This window comes from Nannospalax galili, unplaced genomic scaffold, assembly GCF_000622305.1.
Source record: "Nannospalax galili isolate Female #2095 unplaced genomic scaffold, S.galili_v1.0 scaffold146, whole genome shotgun sequence".
Lineage (NCBI taxonomy): Eukaryota > Metazoa > Chordata > Mammalia > Rodentia > Spalacidae > Nannospalax > Nannospalax galili.
The window spans coordinates 10,086,130-10,102,799 of record NW_008357929.1 but is presented as its reverse complement, the minus strand read 5'-3'; the positions used below and the strand labels follow the sequence as shown (position 1 = coordinate 10,102,799).

At 40.7% G+C, this 16,670-nt stretch overlaps 2 protein-coding genes across 2 annotated transcripts in view; one reads left to right on the top strand and one right to left on the bottom strand.

Moving 5' to 3' along the window:
- Nup88 (nucleoporin 88) overlaps nt 1–3,433 on the top strand; it is a 40,594-nt gene extending 37,161 nt beyond the window's left edge. Inside the window, exons 12-18 of the mRNA XM_008855950.3 lie at nt 624–782; nt 1,073–1,198; nt 1,307–1,372; nt 1,495–1,575; nt 1,862–1,988; nt 2,598–2,716; nt 3,194–3,433. Coding sequence (XP_008854172.1) covers nt 624–782; nt 1,073–1,198; nt 1,307–1,372; nt 1,495–1,575; nt 1,862–1,988; nt 2,598–2,716; nt 3,194–3,257 — 742 coding nt within the window. The 3' untranslated portion in view covers nt 3,258–3,433. The remainder of the gene's footprint in view (nt 1–623; nt 783–1,072; nt 1,199–1,306; nt 1,373–1,494; nt 1,576–1,861; nt 1,989–2,597; nt 2,717–3,193) is intronic.
- Nucleotides 3,434–5,198: 1,765 nt separating this feature from the next.
- Rabep1 (rabaptin, RAB GTPase binding effector protein 1) overlaps nt 5,199–16,670 on the bottom strand; it is a 63,288-nt gene continuing 51,816 nt past the window's right edge. Inside the window, exons 13-17 of the mRNA XM_008855946.3 lie at nt 11,595–11,784; nt 10,718–10,773; nt 8,452–8,550; nt 6,753–6,869; nt 5,199–6,128 (exon numbers count right to left, since the gene is read on the bottom strand). Of these exons, the coding sequence (XP_008854168.1) occupies nt 6,027–6,128; nt 6,753–6,869; nt 8,452–8,550; nt 10,718–10,773; nt 11,595–11,784 (564 nt within the window). The 3' untranslated portion in view covers nt 5,199–6,026. The remainder of the gene's footprint in view (nt 6,129–6,752; nt 6,870–8,451; nt 8,551–10,717; nt 10,774–11,594; nt 11,785–16,670) is intronic.

Sequence of the window (16,670 nt, the reverse complement as noted above, 5' to 3'; positions counted from 1 at the left end):
AAAAAAAAAAAAAAAAATCAATCCCAAAGAACACTTAATTATCTGAACGCTTTTCAATCGTATTTCTACTGACTCCCTGAAATAAGTTTTCTATAATTCAATACTGTTGTTTAAAAAATACTTCCAAATTTCTATTGTTGCCTTCAAAGTAAGTTAGTTACTGTGCTGCCCAAGTTTATGGTCCTGGCGCTTTCTCTGAAATTGCCTTTGGAAGTATTTGCACTGGAATGGGTATAACCTTTAGAAATCAAGTTATGGAGAACCAAATATAGTACACAGTAGTTATATGGCCTAGTACTAGTTTTTTATTGAATCTAAACTGTCCTAAAAAAGGAATGATTTAGTGTTTATGTTGCTCAATCCTGAGTCCTTGTAAAAAGGGACCATAACAGAGTTTTGTGTTGCCTTGATCTTTTCAAAAAGAATTTTAAGTGGCAAGCATCCAAAATGCTTTGACAAATGAAAAAAAAAAAGTTTGAAGACAAAACGTATATTCTTATACTTTTACAAAAATAGTGCCTTTTAGTTTGTGTCCTCCAAAGCTTTAGATAAATATGGTCTATGATTTCCTGTAATGCAGTAAGTAGCTCCATGGTAGACTAACGCCTCTGTTTATTTTGCAGAAGTACAGTCCATCCTGCATCTCCTCCCCTGCTGTGTACCCGAGAAGATGCTGAAGTGGCAGAGTCTCCCCTTCGTATTCTGGCTGAAACCCCAGATGCCTTTGAAAAGCATATTAGAAGCATTTTGCAACGTAGTGCTACCAATCCAGCATTTTTGAAGTATGGGCTTTGGGGCATTTTGTTTCAAGAAGGGGCTCTTGTTTGGGGTTTTGTTGTTTGTTTTGAACTCGGGATCAACCTAGTTTCATGCTTGTTGTTACTGTTCACTCTTTCTGTCCTCTTGCTTTCATGGAGTTGGAAGAGACACGGGACATAGCTAATCAGTTAGTCAGAAGTGGCACCTGAGAAAGTGCTGAAAAGACGGGGGACAAAGCAACTGTGACTTCAGTCTGTTTTCAGTTGTTTTACTTGGTTGGCTAAGGAAAATAATGATAGAAACTGTTTTTAAGATCATCAGAAAAGGATTTGGCTCCTCCTCCCGAAGAGTGTCTTCAGCTTATCAGCAGAGCCACCCAGGTATTCCGGGAACAGTACATTCTTAAGCAGGACCTGGCCAAGGAGGAGATTCAGCGGAGGTATGACATCCTGCATTGAACAGCTGTTAGACCCTCACTAGTAATTGATGCTATATAATACTGTATAAGAAACCTGGCTTCTTTTAAAATGTTACTACTCTTTCGAAGGGTCAAATTATTATGTGACCAAAAAAGGAAACAACTAGAAGATCTCAGTTATTGTCGAGAGGAGAGGTAGGTGTTAAAACCAGAGAAGAAAACAGTGGGGAAAAGAGACTGCATCTCACTCGGGATGCTGTGCCACATTATATGGCTTCCACATCAAGGTGGACCCCAAGAGTTTTTTATTCCTCCAGGAAAAGTTTACGAGAAATGGCTGAGCGCTTAGCTGACAAATACGAGGAAGCCAAAGAAAAACAAGAAGACATTATGAACAGGTCAGTGGACCATGAAAACTTGTTTCCTCCTCAGGTATCAACAATGTTATTAAGTACTTGGGTACTGCCTTAACAGGCCTTAACTAAGTGTTGGAAGACCTATAGAGTTGAAAGGACCCCCCCCCACCCACCTATCCTCTGAAGTGCCTGTCAGGGATGACTTGGTACTGGTCCCTAACCCATGCTGTGAGGTGTCTCCTCAACAGCAGATTTTTGAATTACAAGCTTTATATGAGTATTTCTTCTGGTTAGCAATCTTAAGCTGTGATTCCTTCCTTTTCCAAAGGATGAAAAAAGTACTTCACAGTTTTCATACTCAACTCCCAGTTCTCTCTGATAGTGAGAGAGACATGAAGAAGGAATTACAGCTGATACCTGATCAACTTCGCCATTTAGGCAATGCCATCAAACAGGTAGGAATGGGCCAAGATGGCCAATTCATTTCTTTTTTTTATTGAATTTTTGTGTATTTCATACAGAACATCTTAATCAACTTTATATCCCTTCCCCATTGACACCTACCCATCCCCCATCCCCCCCCAAAACTGGAATTCACACATTCTGTCACTTAAGGCCTATCATGTCACATTGGTGTCCTCAGATAATCCTCAGTGCAAGTTCATCCACTAAAGTCTAGTCAGCCTATTTAGAGTCCCTCCCTTTAAGATCAGCTCTTCCTCAACCAGTAGTAATCAGCTACCAGTAATTCTTCAACAGTTCTGTGCTGGGTTTTTGTCTGCTTGAGTTTGCATGGGCCTTGTGCCTGCTGACACCACTGCCATAGGTTCATATGAGAAGGGTCCCAGGAGCCTGTAGGACTCTATTTGCATATGGTCATGCACCTCCTCCCTGGCTCTTAAAATCCCCCCTCCACTTCCACAATGGTCCCTTGCTAATTTTTACATAACTACTTACTGAATACAAAGTACTTTTATAAAATGTGAAAAGAGCACTAAAATAGGTATGGTAAAAATGTGTGGCCAGTTATAGCCAAAATATTTGTGTTCTGTTTGATACTTAAGGTTACTATGAAAAAAGACTATCAACAGCGCAAGATGGAAAAAGTCTTGAGTCCTCAGAAACCCACCATTACTCTCAGTGCCTACCAGCGAAAATGCATTCAGTCCATCCTGAAGGAAGAGTAAGTTGATACTTTCCAGTCATCTACATTTGTTAGACAGTTTTTCCTTGGCAGTAAAAAGCTTCCCCTCTGCCTGGATAAGAATCCCAAGTCTAAGTGTTTGCATGCACAATGGGAGCCACATAACGCAGAATTAAATGAATATGGTGGGATGGAAATAAATGGCTTTCCTATAATATGATTTTGTGTGTGGTTAAAAGTATTTTCCCATGAATATGGTTAGATGTGTTCTCTAGGGCTGTGGCTATAGCTCAGGGGCAGAGCATTTATCTAACATGTGATGCCTGGGGTTCAGTTGCGTGCGCACACACACGCATGCACAATAACATGCTATCCACCTGAAACCATTTTAAGCTGTTCAATTTTAGCAAAGCAGTTCTTCGGTCTATTTCAAGACTAATAGTTTAGGTTCTTAAGACTCAATACCAATGGCTTATTCATTCATTAAAAAAACTGAGTCATCTTATGATTTTGCAGGGGTGAACACATAAGGGAAATGGTGAAGCAAATCAATGACATCCGAAACCATGTAAACTTCTGATACCACCAGGAACAGAATTCACACCTGAAGTTAACACAACTGAAGGCTTATAAACTGGTGTTGTAAAGCAAATGGCACGATCTAATTTATAAAGAAGCATTTTGGATAAACTTTGGTGTGGTTGTTCATCCTTTTGATACATGTTTTATAAAAAATAAATTTTTATTTAAACACTTTGACTGCCTTATTTGGTTATGTTCAGCAAAGTTTTAATTCTGAACACAGGCTTCAGCTGCACACTGCCAAGTCTCCATATTTGAACAAGAAATAAGCTGCAATTAAGTAGCAGCACCAATAATGTGCCTCTGAGGGGGAGCCAGAACCCTAGGATGCTAAGGAAAAGGCCACACAGTCGCTCAGCAGCAGCTCTTTTCATTCGAACATAAGGACATGCCTTCAGTACAGTTAACAAACTGTTATACCTGTAGTCTGCTCAGCATAGAGTTCAAGGTCCACACTTGCAAAGTCCTCTGTTGGCTTTCCACAGGCACTATTGCCTTTCAGAGCTGAGTTTGGCTGTGCTCTGTGTCTACTGAGTGGGTAGGAGGTGCAAGTTTTAGTACCTTGAAGGGAAAAATAACCTGATAATTCAATATATGGTTTTGTCTTCAGCTTTAGATCATCTTTTCATACCTACCAATATAAGTTCTGGAATGCAGCACAGTACCTCAGAAGGGACTGAGGGCCAATTAAAGGCCACATAGTATGGTATGTTACAGCTAAGAGATAAGCAGGTTAGACATGTAAGAAAACAGGTCTATATAGCCTGAATATAGTACAGTACCTATAAAATTCAACTGATTTTTCCTCTGACAGGAATAAACCCCACCTTCTAAATCAGATCTTATTTATGCATTAAAACAGTTTAAAGAATTGTTTCCTACCTAGTGCTGCAGTAGTCTTATTTCATACCAGAAACAGGCTGTTAAAACCTAGTGTTTCCATTTTGTGTTTTTCTAGGATGTGTTTCTCAATTGAGTGGATGGATTCCAAAAGTTTGCATTTGCTACAGTAAACACTCTAAGTAGTCTCCTAATTAGGATTCCTTTATTGCCCCAATCCCCAACTTCTGGAGAAAAATATCTGTTAAGATGCTCAGTCTCAGCAAAACAGTTCATTGGAGGTGATAGTCCAGAAACATGAATTACCCATTGTGATTGACAGTGAACAGAAACAAATCATCTTGGGGCCATCTGAGGACTAGTCTTAAATGTAATTTAATTATATTATGTAATTAATAAGATTCCTTTAACTCAATGAGGATATATTTCCTTTGAACCAAGTAGTACTATATACAATGGGACTTGAAACTAGTTAATGTTTCATGCATTCACAAACCTTTAGCACTATTTCCATAAATCATACCTTTAAATTCATAATCATGAATGTAAGACTACAAAAATAACCCATGGGATGAGGAAATGTAAGCCTTATTTGTTTTACGGACTGAAGTAGCAAAGATCTTTAGGGCAGATTCATAATGATTCATTTATAAAGAAGTCCACTTAAGATACTAATTGATGGTAGTTTTAAGTGAACCAAAAAGTCTAGTTAGTTCACTAATTCCCCATAAGGCTCTCTTGGGTACCAGCTGTTAGGCAACACCAATCACAAAAATTACTTGAAACAGTTTTTACTTTCAAATCACGTGTATAGGAAATTAAAAAGTATAGCTCACTGTCCACTGGCTGCTCTCTGGATAGTCTGCAGTAGGTCTGATTTCTGTGACAGCCTGCCCCCATAGTACTTTCTCCAGAGGAAAGGAATCTCAACTCTTGGAAAAGAACAAAGCACACTTCTACACTGATAACTAACTTGGTTTCCTCCAGTTTTGATGTAAGCATTGACACATTCTATGTCTGAATTATCACTGTGTCTGTGACACTTGGAAAACAAATAGTAGGCCAACTGATTCAGGCTGAAAATAAGCAGATTTATCCATGCATTCTAGATGTTAGACATAGCTTGTTTTATTAATGTTTTTCCACTGATCCAATGACTAAAACACTTAAAAGAGTATATGGTGCCAGTTCACCTTTACCCTGGTACCTGCCAGCTCAGGAAGATCATCCAGGTGTGGAGAAAAGTGCTTCCAAACTTTGTGCTTTTCCTTTAAATTCAGCTTCCAAGATATATGGCCTCTGCCAAGTTCATGTTCTCCAAATTCTGTTTAGTTGCCTGTTTGCCACAGTCCTACTGTTCTCAGGCAAGTTTCAGTAGCATTTAAGGTCCTCCAATAGAAGATAAAAGTAGTAAAAAGAAAAGAAAATGCACTGAGCCAGGTAAAGACTGTCAGCAGCCAATGGCCTGCTCTCACACTTCATATTTTAATATAAAATACTCATACAGCACGCTACTCTGCTAGCTGAACACTGCTACTGATGAGCTCTAGACAACAGAAAAAGAAACCTCTCTTCACTACCTATGAACAGAAAACATAATTCCAAACACTATTAGGAAGTTGCTTTCATGTGGTAAGTATGTTCCAAAGTCTACGTTGGGAGAAAGCAGGCAAAGAAATAGCACTTCTCCCATCACCAGATCTGATCCCACAGCTGTTGGAATCAAGGCCGGCGTCCCATTAGTGCTCCCTTTGGAAAGGTCTGTTGGCTATTCCTGTGCTGCGCATTGCTCCCCCACTAGAAATGGGCATTTCTCCAGTCTTCCTTTTGTTGTGACTTCTTCTGTTAAGAGTTAAATAATAATTAATGTTGCTCTGAAGATGAGTTAAAAATCCAAAGTGCAGGCTAGAATCCTGCTATCAGGATGTCATGTCTCGGGGAGCTGGTTAATGTCTGTCAGTTTGGTGTCATTCAGAATTGCCCGGATTCTCTCCAGGGAGTCTGCTTGCCGGATCCGCTCTAACTGCACCTGGAGGAACAACGCTGAAGTAAGTGCAGGAAATGCACTGCCTACACACCCTCTACTGTGACTAGTTTAGTAGCAGATTAATGTATTCAAATAAGCACTTCAAAGAAAGAAGGGAAAAAATCATTACTTCAAATTAATCTCCCTTTGTAACAGATTGGTGCCCCAAGGTTATATTCTTAGTGTTTTGAGACAGGGTCTCAACTGCAGCCCCGGCTGGCCTCAAAGTCCCTATGGAGACCAGGCTAGCATTAATCTCACAGAGATTGGCCTGCCCCTGCCTCCTAAATGCTGGAATTAAAGGTGGGTGCCACCACACCTGGCAGGGTCTCCTTGTAGTCCCAAGCTGGCCTGGAACTCATGTATACCAGGCTAGCCTCATTCCCAAAGAGATCTGCCTACCTCTGCCTCCCTAGCCCTGGGATTAAAGGTTGTCTCACTATACACAGCCCAAGTTTATAAGTTTAAGAAGGCAAGATAAAGAGGAAAAGAGACAAGGGGACCAAGTCTGCAGAACAGATGACCAAGCTCCTGACTTGAGCAATTAAGCAGCAAGCACCATCACTAGACCTCGTACTCCTGCGTTCTCCCCCAGAGGACCACAGTGGTTCCCCTAAAATGCCTCACCTGAAGAGTCTGAGAAAGCTTTACAAAATCTCTCTGGACTTGTTCACTGACATCTAATTCTGTCTGTAATCGCTGAGCTTTGTTCTTTTCTTCAAACATCAGTTGTTCAATAGTAGCCTAAAAAATAAAAGTTTTGAGTGAAGATTAATGCCAAAGAGCCACAGTTCCTCTAAGAACTCTGGAGGTTAAGTTACCTACTACTAGAGCAGCTTTTAAGCTTTTTTTCCCCCTCACTTGTTTTGATTTGGGGGGACTGAACCCAGCGCCTTGTACACTCCACCACCAAGCAATATTCCCAACCCTTCCTACTCCTGAACCAAGACCTGGGTATCATACTTCCATAATAATCTAATTACATTTATATTCTATTCTTTTAGGTGTGGATGCACACATGCTACAGCTCATAAATGGAGAGCAGAGAACAAGTCGCAGGAATCAGTTCCCTCCTTCCACTGTGTGGGTCCCGGGGATCAAACTCAGGCCTTCAGGCTTGGTGGCAGGTGCCATTACCCACTAAGCGACCTCACCTTTATTATTTTAATACAGGGTCTCATGTAACTCAGGCTGCCCTCTGAACTTGCTGTGAGAAGGCCCTTGAATTGATCTTCCTGCCTCCATCACCCTAGTGCTGAGCTGTGCCACCACACCCAGCTTTATGTGGTGTTGGGATCAAACCCAGGGTCCCTGGCATGCTAGGCAACAATTCTAACCAACTCCACTTTATCCCCAGCCCCACTGTCTTTTTTTTTTTTTCTTTTCATTACATTTATTTATTGTATGTGGGGATGGGGGTAAATGTATATGGAGGTTAGAGAACAACCTGCAGAAATCAAACCCCTCCTTCCACCACGTGGTACCCAGGGATCAAACTCAGGTCATCAGGTTTGGGAGCAAGTGCCTTTACCTGTTGAGGCACCCACCCCCTCCCCATATACTCCCAATATCTCTTTCTATAGGGCAATAGTGTCAGTTGGGTAGGTTTCTGAAAGCCAAAATAACACATGTATTAAAATTACTTTGTCACTATCCCCAGCATCTGGTGACTTGTTAATGAAATGCACAGCTAGTATGATCAGTAGCTGTCACAACATGGATAGAAATCAGTGATTACCTCTGACAATCACAATAATCAAAACTAGAAAATTTTCAGTGCCATACAGCCCCAACTATCTCTGGCCTTCCTTACTGAACAGCATGGGAGTCTTTCTAAAAATAAGCACTACTGAACAACAACAGACAAATCTGAACACAGCTAATTAAGATCATGACTAGGCAACGTCTCCTATAATTAGCCACATGTACTTTTATTCTAATATACTCATTAAAATAATTGGTAAATCTGGTTCAATATTTAGGATTTGATACTTAGGTGAAATGAAGTGACATTTTCTTTTTTACTTATTTTTATTTTATGTGTATGAGTGTATTAACTGCATGTATGTAAGTATACCTGTGTTGTACAATTCCTGCAGAGGCCAGAAGAGGGCATCCAACCCCCTAGAACTGGAGTTACTTAAAATTGTTAGCCACCTCACCATGGGTGCTGGGAACCAAACCTGAGTCCTCTTCAAGAGCAGCCAGTGCTTTTAACTACTGAGCCATCTCTCCAGCCCCAATTCTGCTTTTTTCTAAACAGGTAAGACAGATCCTACATTCTCAACCTTGCTTTTTAAATGGAATGACCAAGAAATACAATCACCTTAGCAGCAGTCTCTTTCTTTAACTGCTCTTCTAAATTGACCTTTATTTCTTGGAGACTCTCAAGCTGTTGTGACTTCTCTCTTAATGTGGATTCCAACTGTGAAATCAAAGAAGGAAAAGCTGAAACTCAGTAACTCTTAGTAGACCACAGCACACTGTCTAGAGAAGTATGCAACCTATAGCATTGTGCCCAGTCTCAGGCTTTGCTCTTGGCTATGGCTGCAATGCTCTTCTCAAGCCAAAGTGTAGATTCCATTTGTTCTTCCAGACCTTGTCTTTCATTAACCATTTATTAGGCACTTACTATATTCTACTTCTAAAGTCTAGAGTTGGAGAAATGAGGAGAAACAGACATGTAAATAATTTGGCATGTCAACATAGACAAAGGAGCATTTAATTTCACCAGAAAAATTGGAAAAGTATTTCCTAGAAGAGATGATACTTGACTTCCTTTTGTTTTCAGTGTTGGGGACTGAGGCCATACCGTCCCATACAGGCTAGGGAAGCATGTTATCATTCAGTCACATCCCCAGCTCTTTTTGAGACAGGGTTTTGCTATGTTGCCCAGGTTGATTATGAACTTGCTCTATAGCCCTGGCAGACCTTGAATTTGTGATCCTCCTACCTCAGCCTCCTGAATCTTTAGTATTATGGGACTGTACTACCAGTTCAGAGGTACCTTAGGAAACAAGTTAGGCTGTTATGACAGGCCAGTGAGAAGTGAAGTCTAAGACCTGGGGACATAGTTCAGTGGTAGAGTACTTTTACATTTATTTTTTGTATGTGGGGCATGAGGCCCTAGGTTCAATACCCAAATCACCCCCCCCTCAAAAAAAGTAAATAAAAAGTCAAGTCTGAACCCAAACAATGACAGTGGAGGCAAGAATGAGACACAGCACTTTTCTTTTCTAGTGCTGGGCATGTAATCTACTACTGAGCCATATCCCCAGCTCCAAGTACTGGTCATCTTTATAGTATGATCTTTACAGAGATCTCCATAGCAGAGTGGAGAGAGGCCAACTAGTAGGTAAGAAGTTTTTGGGTCATCAGGTAGGGAGTGGCATTCTTTCAGGAACCTTGGAAAACTAATAACTTGAAAGAGAAATGTAAATCCAAAGGAAAAACTTTCTTCATTCTTTTCCTTTGAAAGGCAGTCTTCCTATGTACCCCAGACTGGCCTCAAACTCAGATCCTCAGCCTCTTGAGTGTTAGAATTACAGATGTGTGTCACCACACCTATCTTACTGTTTCCCTCTTAATGGGAGACACCTGGGCATGTTTGTGCATAAAGGGAAAGATAAATCAAGAGGTAAAATCTCAAAACAGGAGTGATTCAGTCAAGGCACCTACCAGTGTCATATTACGGCGAGGAACAGGCCATTACTTTATCTTAAGAAACAAAAAAAGGCTGTAATAAAGTAGGAGGGCCTGTGACTGAGGGAACCTGGGGCTACAGGTGGCCCTGTCTAATGACTGAGCAGTGAGGGAGTTGAGATGATAATGACTGAAAGAGCAGTAGCAAAGACTGGAAGAGATACATCTCAGGGCAAATGAGACTGCCTAAGAACACTGGGTGCCCACCTGACAGATTCTGGTGGCATCAGCTTCTTAGAACAACAGGAATAATCCAGAACTAGGCAGTAACTGAATGAGGGCAGCAAAAAGAGTCAGGGGACTTCAGAGTGTGGGTTGGAAGCCAGCTGAAGAGGCAAAGCCATGAGGAATTTCTGAACGTTCAGGGGATGGAAGGAGGTACTCAGGGAAAGATGACCTGTGGGAGTAAGAACTGGAAGGATGGAGATGGGTCCAAGAATGCCAGGCTGGAGCGACCTATCTGGCAAGGTATAGCCAGGGTGAGAAGCTGGGCAGCATGGAGGCAAAGTTGACTGAATCAAGGACAGTGATGCTGGGGAGCAGCATAGGCTCACTTGCCACCCTGCTGAAGCCAGCTAGGAGATACCATTCCTGTTTGCAAGTTTGTGTCCATGTTTCTAGTGTAGTCTTAAGCACGTGTCATGTAATGATCACACATGCCAGGCTGAGCGGAGCCTCATCGTCTCTACACGTCTGCTCATAATCACACGGTCCAACATGGCTAGGTTCTCAATAAATGTTCTCTATCATTACCCCAATTGTATTTGCACTAGGCAGTTTCTTCAAGGCCAAGACTATGTCTCTGCCATCTTTTATGCCGTTGTTCTTGCTCAGGATTCAATAAGTAACCACTGATTGCTGAAAGAATTAATTTTAAGCATGCAACTCACCTGTCCCTTTTCAACTTTTATTCTTTCTAATTCAGCTTTTAGACTAGAAATGGAAGCTAAGACAAAAGGAAGAAGTATTAGCATCATTTTTTATTTATCATTTTTTTCCTTAAAACATCCCCAAAGTATTCAAATATATAATAAATATGGAGGAAAGGGCTTTCTCAAAATTATCCCAAAGAACTGGCATTATAATCAAGTTTGGGTAAAGGCAGACTCTCTACATGGGCACGGTGTCATAAACTAACCCCCTTCCTCCCTCCCTCCCTCCCCTACCTTCTCAGTGTCTCACTGTATAGTTCTAGCTCACCTGGAACTTGCTATGTAGACCAGGCTAGTCCCAAACTCACGGACAGAGATTTGCCTGCATCTGCCTCCCTGAGTGGTGGGACTAAAGGCGTGGGTGGCTACACCCAGCATAAAATAAATCTCTCATCAAGTATCCACATCTAACTTTTGTCAGAGTGAAACAAAGCTCCTAGCTGTTAACAATTGAAGTTCTGTAAAGAAATACTTTCCTCCTGTTCCCAGTACCAGCTTCCTATATGTTAGTAATTGCCAAAGAAAGGCCAGCAAAGCTCATAAAAGGCCAATAAGAATTGTCGTTTTCATAATTATTCACTATCTTAACAGCAGGCAGGTCAGGCTAAGTTCTTTCCTATACTTTTTGTTTTCCACATCCATGAACATGTATTCTCACAGTCAGGAAGGTTTTATTTATTGACTCCAATTCTAAGCTGCATCACATTTTTAAGTTTTTGAGACAGGGTCACAAGTAGCCCAAGCTAGTCTTGAGTATCTGATCCTCCTACCCACAGGCAAACACTCTACCTACTAAGCTACATCCCAGCCCTAAACTACGTTATTTTTTCTTCACCTATTTCCTCCTTGCAGTTTTCTATTTCTAGTTGCAGAGTTTCTTCAAGGTTTTCTTTTAAACACTGTTCTGCTTGAATCTGCTCTTTTAGGAAAAGTATTTCAGCCTTCAGCTTCTCTTCAATGTGGTCTGCTGCTGTCCGCATGTGGATGATGTTCTCACGGTACTTTAACACCAACTCCCGGAGCACCTGGATTCAAGAAATGTATGGTTACTGATTTGTGAAGGTGAGAGGAAAATGAAGATTTCCTACATTCAGAATTTCAGGTATTTCAAAGGGTTCAAACGCTTAGACTTTCAATTTCAACAACTACGTGGTGCTTTAAAAGCACATACCTGACCATACTAACATTCAATACAGCCAGAAACCTGTATTGTAAACTATACCCCCCCACAAAGCTGTTTCACACAAGCAGAAAAATAGCAAGTAACTTTCAATATGGAATTCATTAGCTTCATGAAGACAGAAAAAAGAAAACCTCAGGAGCAAGTGTGAATTCCAAGAGGGTAAAATTTATTAATTTTTATTTTTAAAATGTTATGGGGGCTGGAGATTTGGCTCAGTGGTTAAGAGCACTGACTGTTCTTGCAAAGGACATAGGTTCGATTCCCAGCACTCACATGGCAGCTAACAACCATCTATAACTCTAGTTCTAGGGGAATCCAATGCCCTCTTCTGACCTCTATGGGCACTGCATGATGTGGGTGCACTTACATACACGCAGGCAATACACATAAAAATATTAAATTTAAAAAAGTTTATGTGTATGAGTGTTTTGCCACATGTGGTGCATCACATGAACGCAGTGCACACAGAGGTCAGAAGAGGGTGATGGATCCCCTGACTGAACTTATGAATGGTTGTTAGTTGCCATGTGGGTGCTGGGAATCAAACCTGGCTCCTCTCCAAGAGCAGCCAATGCTCTTAACCACTGAGTCATCTCTCCAGCTCCTAAAATTTATTTACTTATCTATTCATACATTCAAAACTTATTGAAAATCTGCTGTAGGTAAAGTACTGAAATGGCTTGCTAAGATGATCAGCTGATGAATTTCATATTCAAAGTTACTTGCTATTTTTCTGCTTGTGTGCAACAGCTTTGGGGGGTACGGTTTACAACATAGGTTTTTAGCTGTACTGAATGTTAATATGGTCAGGGATGTGCTTTTAAAGCACCACGAAGATCTTTTGTTTCCACCAAATTTCAATCTTTTAGAAAATCCTTAAGAACTAAGTAAAAACTAATATTCCCAAATAACTTAATTAATTTAAAAATTACTCTTAAAAAAAAAAAAAAAAAAAATCCGGGGTTTACCTATGTTGCCCAGGCTGGCCTGGAACTCCCTACACAGCCAACTTGGCTTCAAATTCATGAGCCTTTTGCCTCAGCCTTTTAGAGTGCTGGGACTGCAGACATGTACCACCATGTTCAGCTTGGATAACTTTTTAATATTTATTTTATTTGATGTGTATGAGTGTCTGCCTATGTATATGTATGAGCAGCATGTACAAGCCTACTACCCAAGGAGTTTGGAAGAAGGTCTTAGATACCCTGAAAATGGAATTACAGATAGTTGTTAGCCACCATGTAGGTGCTAGGAACTGAACCCAGGTCTACTCCAAGAGCAGCAAATGTTCCTAATCACTGAACTATCTCTCTAGTACCCTTAGGTAACTTTTGTTTGTTTGATTGGTCTTTTTGAGACAAGGTCTTCCTGTAGCCCCAGCTGGCCTGGAACTTGCTAATATAGACCAGGCTAGCCTCAATCGCACAAGAGATTTGCCTGCCTCTACCTCCTGAGTGCTGGGATTAAAGATGTGCACCACCACACCTGGCTTTACATAACTTTTAAAATCTAGGAACAGAAATTCTCTAGAGAACATGGAACAAAGAACTCTTTCCAGCCAAAAAAGGCAAGTTTTACTAAAGGTTGAAGGTTCTAGTAAAGTTAAAGCTTACGGCAAAAGCACACAGGTTCCTATACCTTCTTCAACAGTAACCAGTTAAGAAGGGAGGAAGTTTCCCTAAAGAGAACAAGGGCCCAAACGAGACCACAAGCTGTGGGAACTGGGGGCAGCACAAGACATGCAGCAAGATAAACAACTGGGTCTTTTAAAGTCATCAAAAAAATAACAGTAGGAATGCTAATTTGTACATAGGAAAAAACAGGTAGAACTTAAATCTGATAGGACTTAAGGGAAAGAGTAGAGGAAACTTCCAAAACTTTAAAAATTATTTTTATTTTATGTGTATGAGTTTATTGCCTGCATGTACATAGGTGCACCCATGTCATGCAATGCCTGCAGAGGTCAGAAAAGAGCATCAGATCCCCTGGAACTAGAGTTATGGATGGTTGTTAGCCATCATATGGGTGCTTAGACTCCTCTGCAAGAACAACCAGTGCTCTTAATCACTGAGCCATCTCTCCAGCCCCACAAAAAATAAATTTGTTACTTTTAAAGAAATATTTTATTATTTTTATTTTATGTGTATGAGTATATTGCCTACATGTATGTGAGTACAACCACGTCGTGCAATGCTGCAGAGGTCAGAAGAGGGCGTCGGATTCCACTGGAACTGGACTTAAGGATGGTTCGTAGCCACCATGTGGGTGCTGGGCATCAAACCCTGGTCCTCTGCAAGAGCAGTCAGTGCTCTTAACCACTGAGCCATCTCTCCAGCCCCTGATGTTACTTTTTTAAAACTTAGAGTCTCACTCTGTAGTACATGCTGGCCTGGAACTCAGCACTGGCAGGCCTCAAACATACAGCAATCCTCTTGCCTCAGCCTTCTTCAGTACTCGGATCACATGCATACGTCAGTAAACCCAACTCATATTTGATTTTTAAATAATTTCAAACAATTATAATTTTTCTTTACTACATTTTATTTGTGCACATGTAGGTGAATGGGTTACACATGTCCTGGCACACTTGTAGAACACAAGACAACTTCCATCATGTGAGTCCTAGGGACTCAAACTTGGAAGCAGTTGCCTTTACCCATTAGAGTCATTTCACCAGCCCCCGATTTTCTTTTAAAAAAAGAAGAGTCAGACATGGTAGTACATGCCTTTAATCTCAATGCTCAGGAGACAAAGGCAGGCAGATCTTGGTGAGATCTAGGCCAGCCTAGTCTACATAGTGAGTTCCAGGCCAGCTGGGGCCATAAGGGAAACTCTTGTCTCAACAACAAAAAACAAACGGAAAAAACCACCCCCGCACCTGTGGAAAAAGAAAAGAAGGAACCTCACAAATAAGATTTTCATGTTTTGAAAATTGTTCTTAAAAAAAAAAGAAAATTGTTCTAAGAAATTTCATCCTTGTCTATAAAATCATACGCTTGAGGAGGGGTTATAAGCCTAAAAAGATACTTTTTATACGTTGAAAGATTCAGAAATATACTGTTATAAAGTGTGGATGGATAAAGTTAAGAGGTAGGAATTTCTCAAGAAACTGGTTTTGTAGGTCAGATTCACCTAATTAGAGAATAATGTAAATAGCCCAAAATATCATCTTCACAGACAGAAAGAGGTAGGTGTGTCATATATACAAAAGTAAATACCACAAAGCGCTAACTTTGTGAGCCCTGAACATTTCATCTCTGGCACCCTCTAAGTCTGCTCCCCAGCCAACTCACAGACTCTGGGTTTGGCAAAGAATTCTCACACAAGCACAAGTAGTAGAAGAAAAAAAACAGATAAAATGGACTTCATCAAAATTAAACATTCTGTACTTCAAATAGTCCCACCAAGATTAAATAAGAAAGGCAATCTACAGATTGGGTGAAAATACCTGTAGACCATGTATCTGATATGGGATCTGTTTAGAATGCTTACAATTCAGTAAGACAATCCAATTTTAAAGATTTTATTTTTTTAATTATGTGTATGTGTCTATGTGGGGGTATTGCATGTGAATACAAGTACCCTCAGAGGGCAGAAGAGGGTGTTAGATCCCTGTAGGCATTTGTTAGCTGCCATGTGGGTGCTGGGAGTCAAACTTGGGTCCTCTAGAAGAGCTGGAAGTGCTCTTAACTGCTGAGCCATCTCTCCAGCCCAAATAATCCAGTTTTAAAATGAGCAAAGGGAGGATCTCTGTAAGATCGAGGCCAGCCTGGTCTACATAGTGAGCTCCAGGCTAGCCAGGGCTACAGGAAGACCCTGTCTCAAAAAAACAAAACAAAAAAGAACAAAAGATCTGAGTAACTGTTTCTCCACAGAACATAAATATAAATCACAAGTAAACACACAAAGCAAGGCTTAATACCACTGGCCATTAGGGGAACACAAGTGAAACCTCAATGAGATACCATTTCATCCCCATGAGGATGATTATAATACAGAAGTGAGATAACCAGTGCCAGCATGGATGCAGAGATGCTGAGCCCATATGCCCTGCTGGTAGGATGAGAAAACAGCACTGTGGTTTAGAGAACCGTGCAATGGCTCTTCTGGGGTAAAATGGTAGAAGAGAAGCTTCTTCCATTCAACTGAGTCAATGAGAAAAATAGGGGTAGAAATGACAGACTATATTCCAAAAAGGAAGAGGAAAAACACCACCAATCAAGAAAGAGGACAATGGGAAAGCGTGGAGAAACAGGAAGGCAAAGCAGAGAAAAAGAGTAGTCACAGCTCCCACCCCACTCCCTGGGGGAGGGAGAGGCAGCAAGAATTGGGTGCCCAAGAGATGGCTACTCTGCAAGAAGATACACATAAAACAGAAGACATATGCATCCTAACACATGTATGAACTGCAACTTAGAAACACAAGAAACAGGAAGAGTCATATAGCATGACTCTATAAAATTTCAGAGCTCTTCCCTAGTTGAATCCAAAGACGCCAAAATGGTAGAGGAAGAATTCAACATTCTAGTGTTTAAAATGATCAGTCTTCTCAGAGAGGATTCAGATAAACAAAGGAATGAAGTAAAGATGTCAATTCAAGCCCTGTCTGAATGAGAAGCTGAACAGTGAACAACCTAGACACTGGGTGAGAAAATTTAGAAGAGAGATCGAGTCTAGAAACAAACAAACAAACAAAAACAAAAAAAATTTTAAAGAAATTTTAGGGCT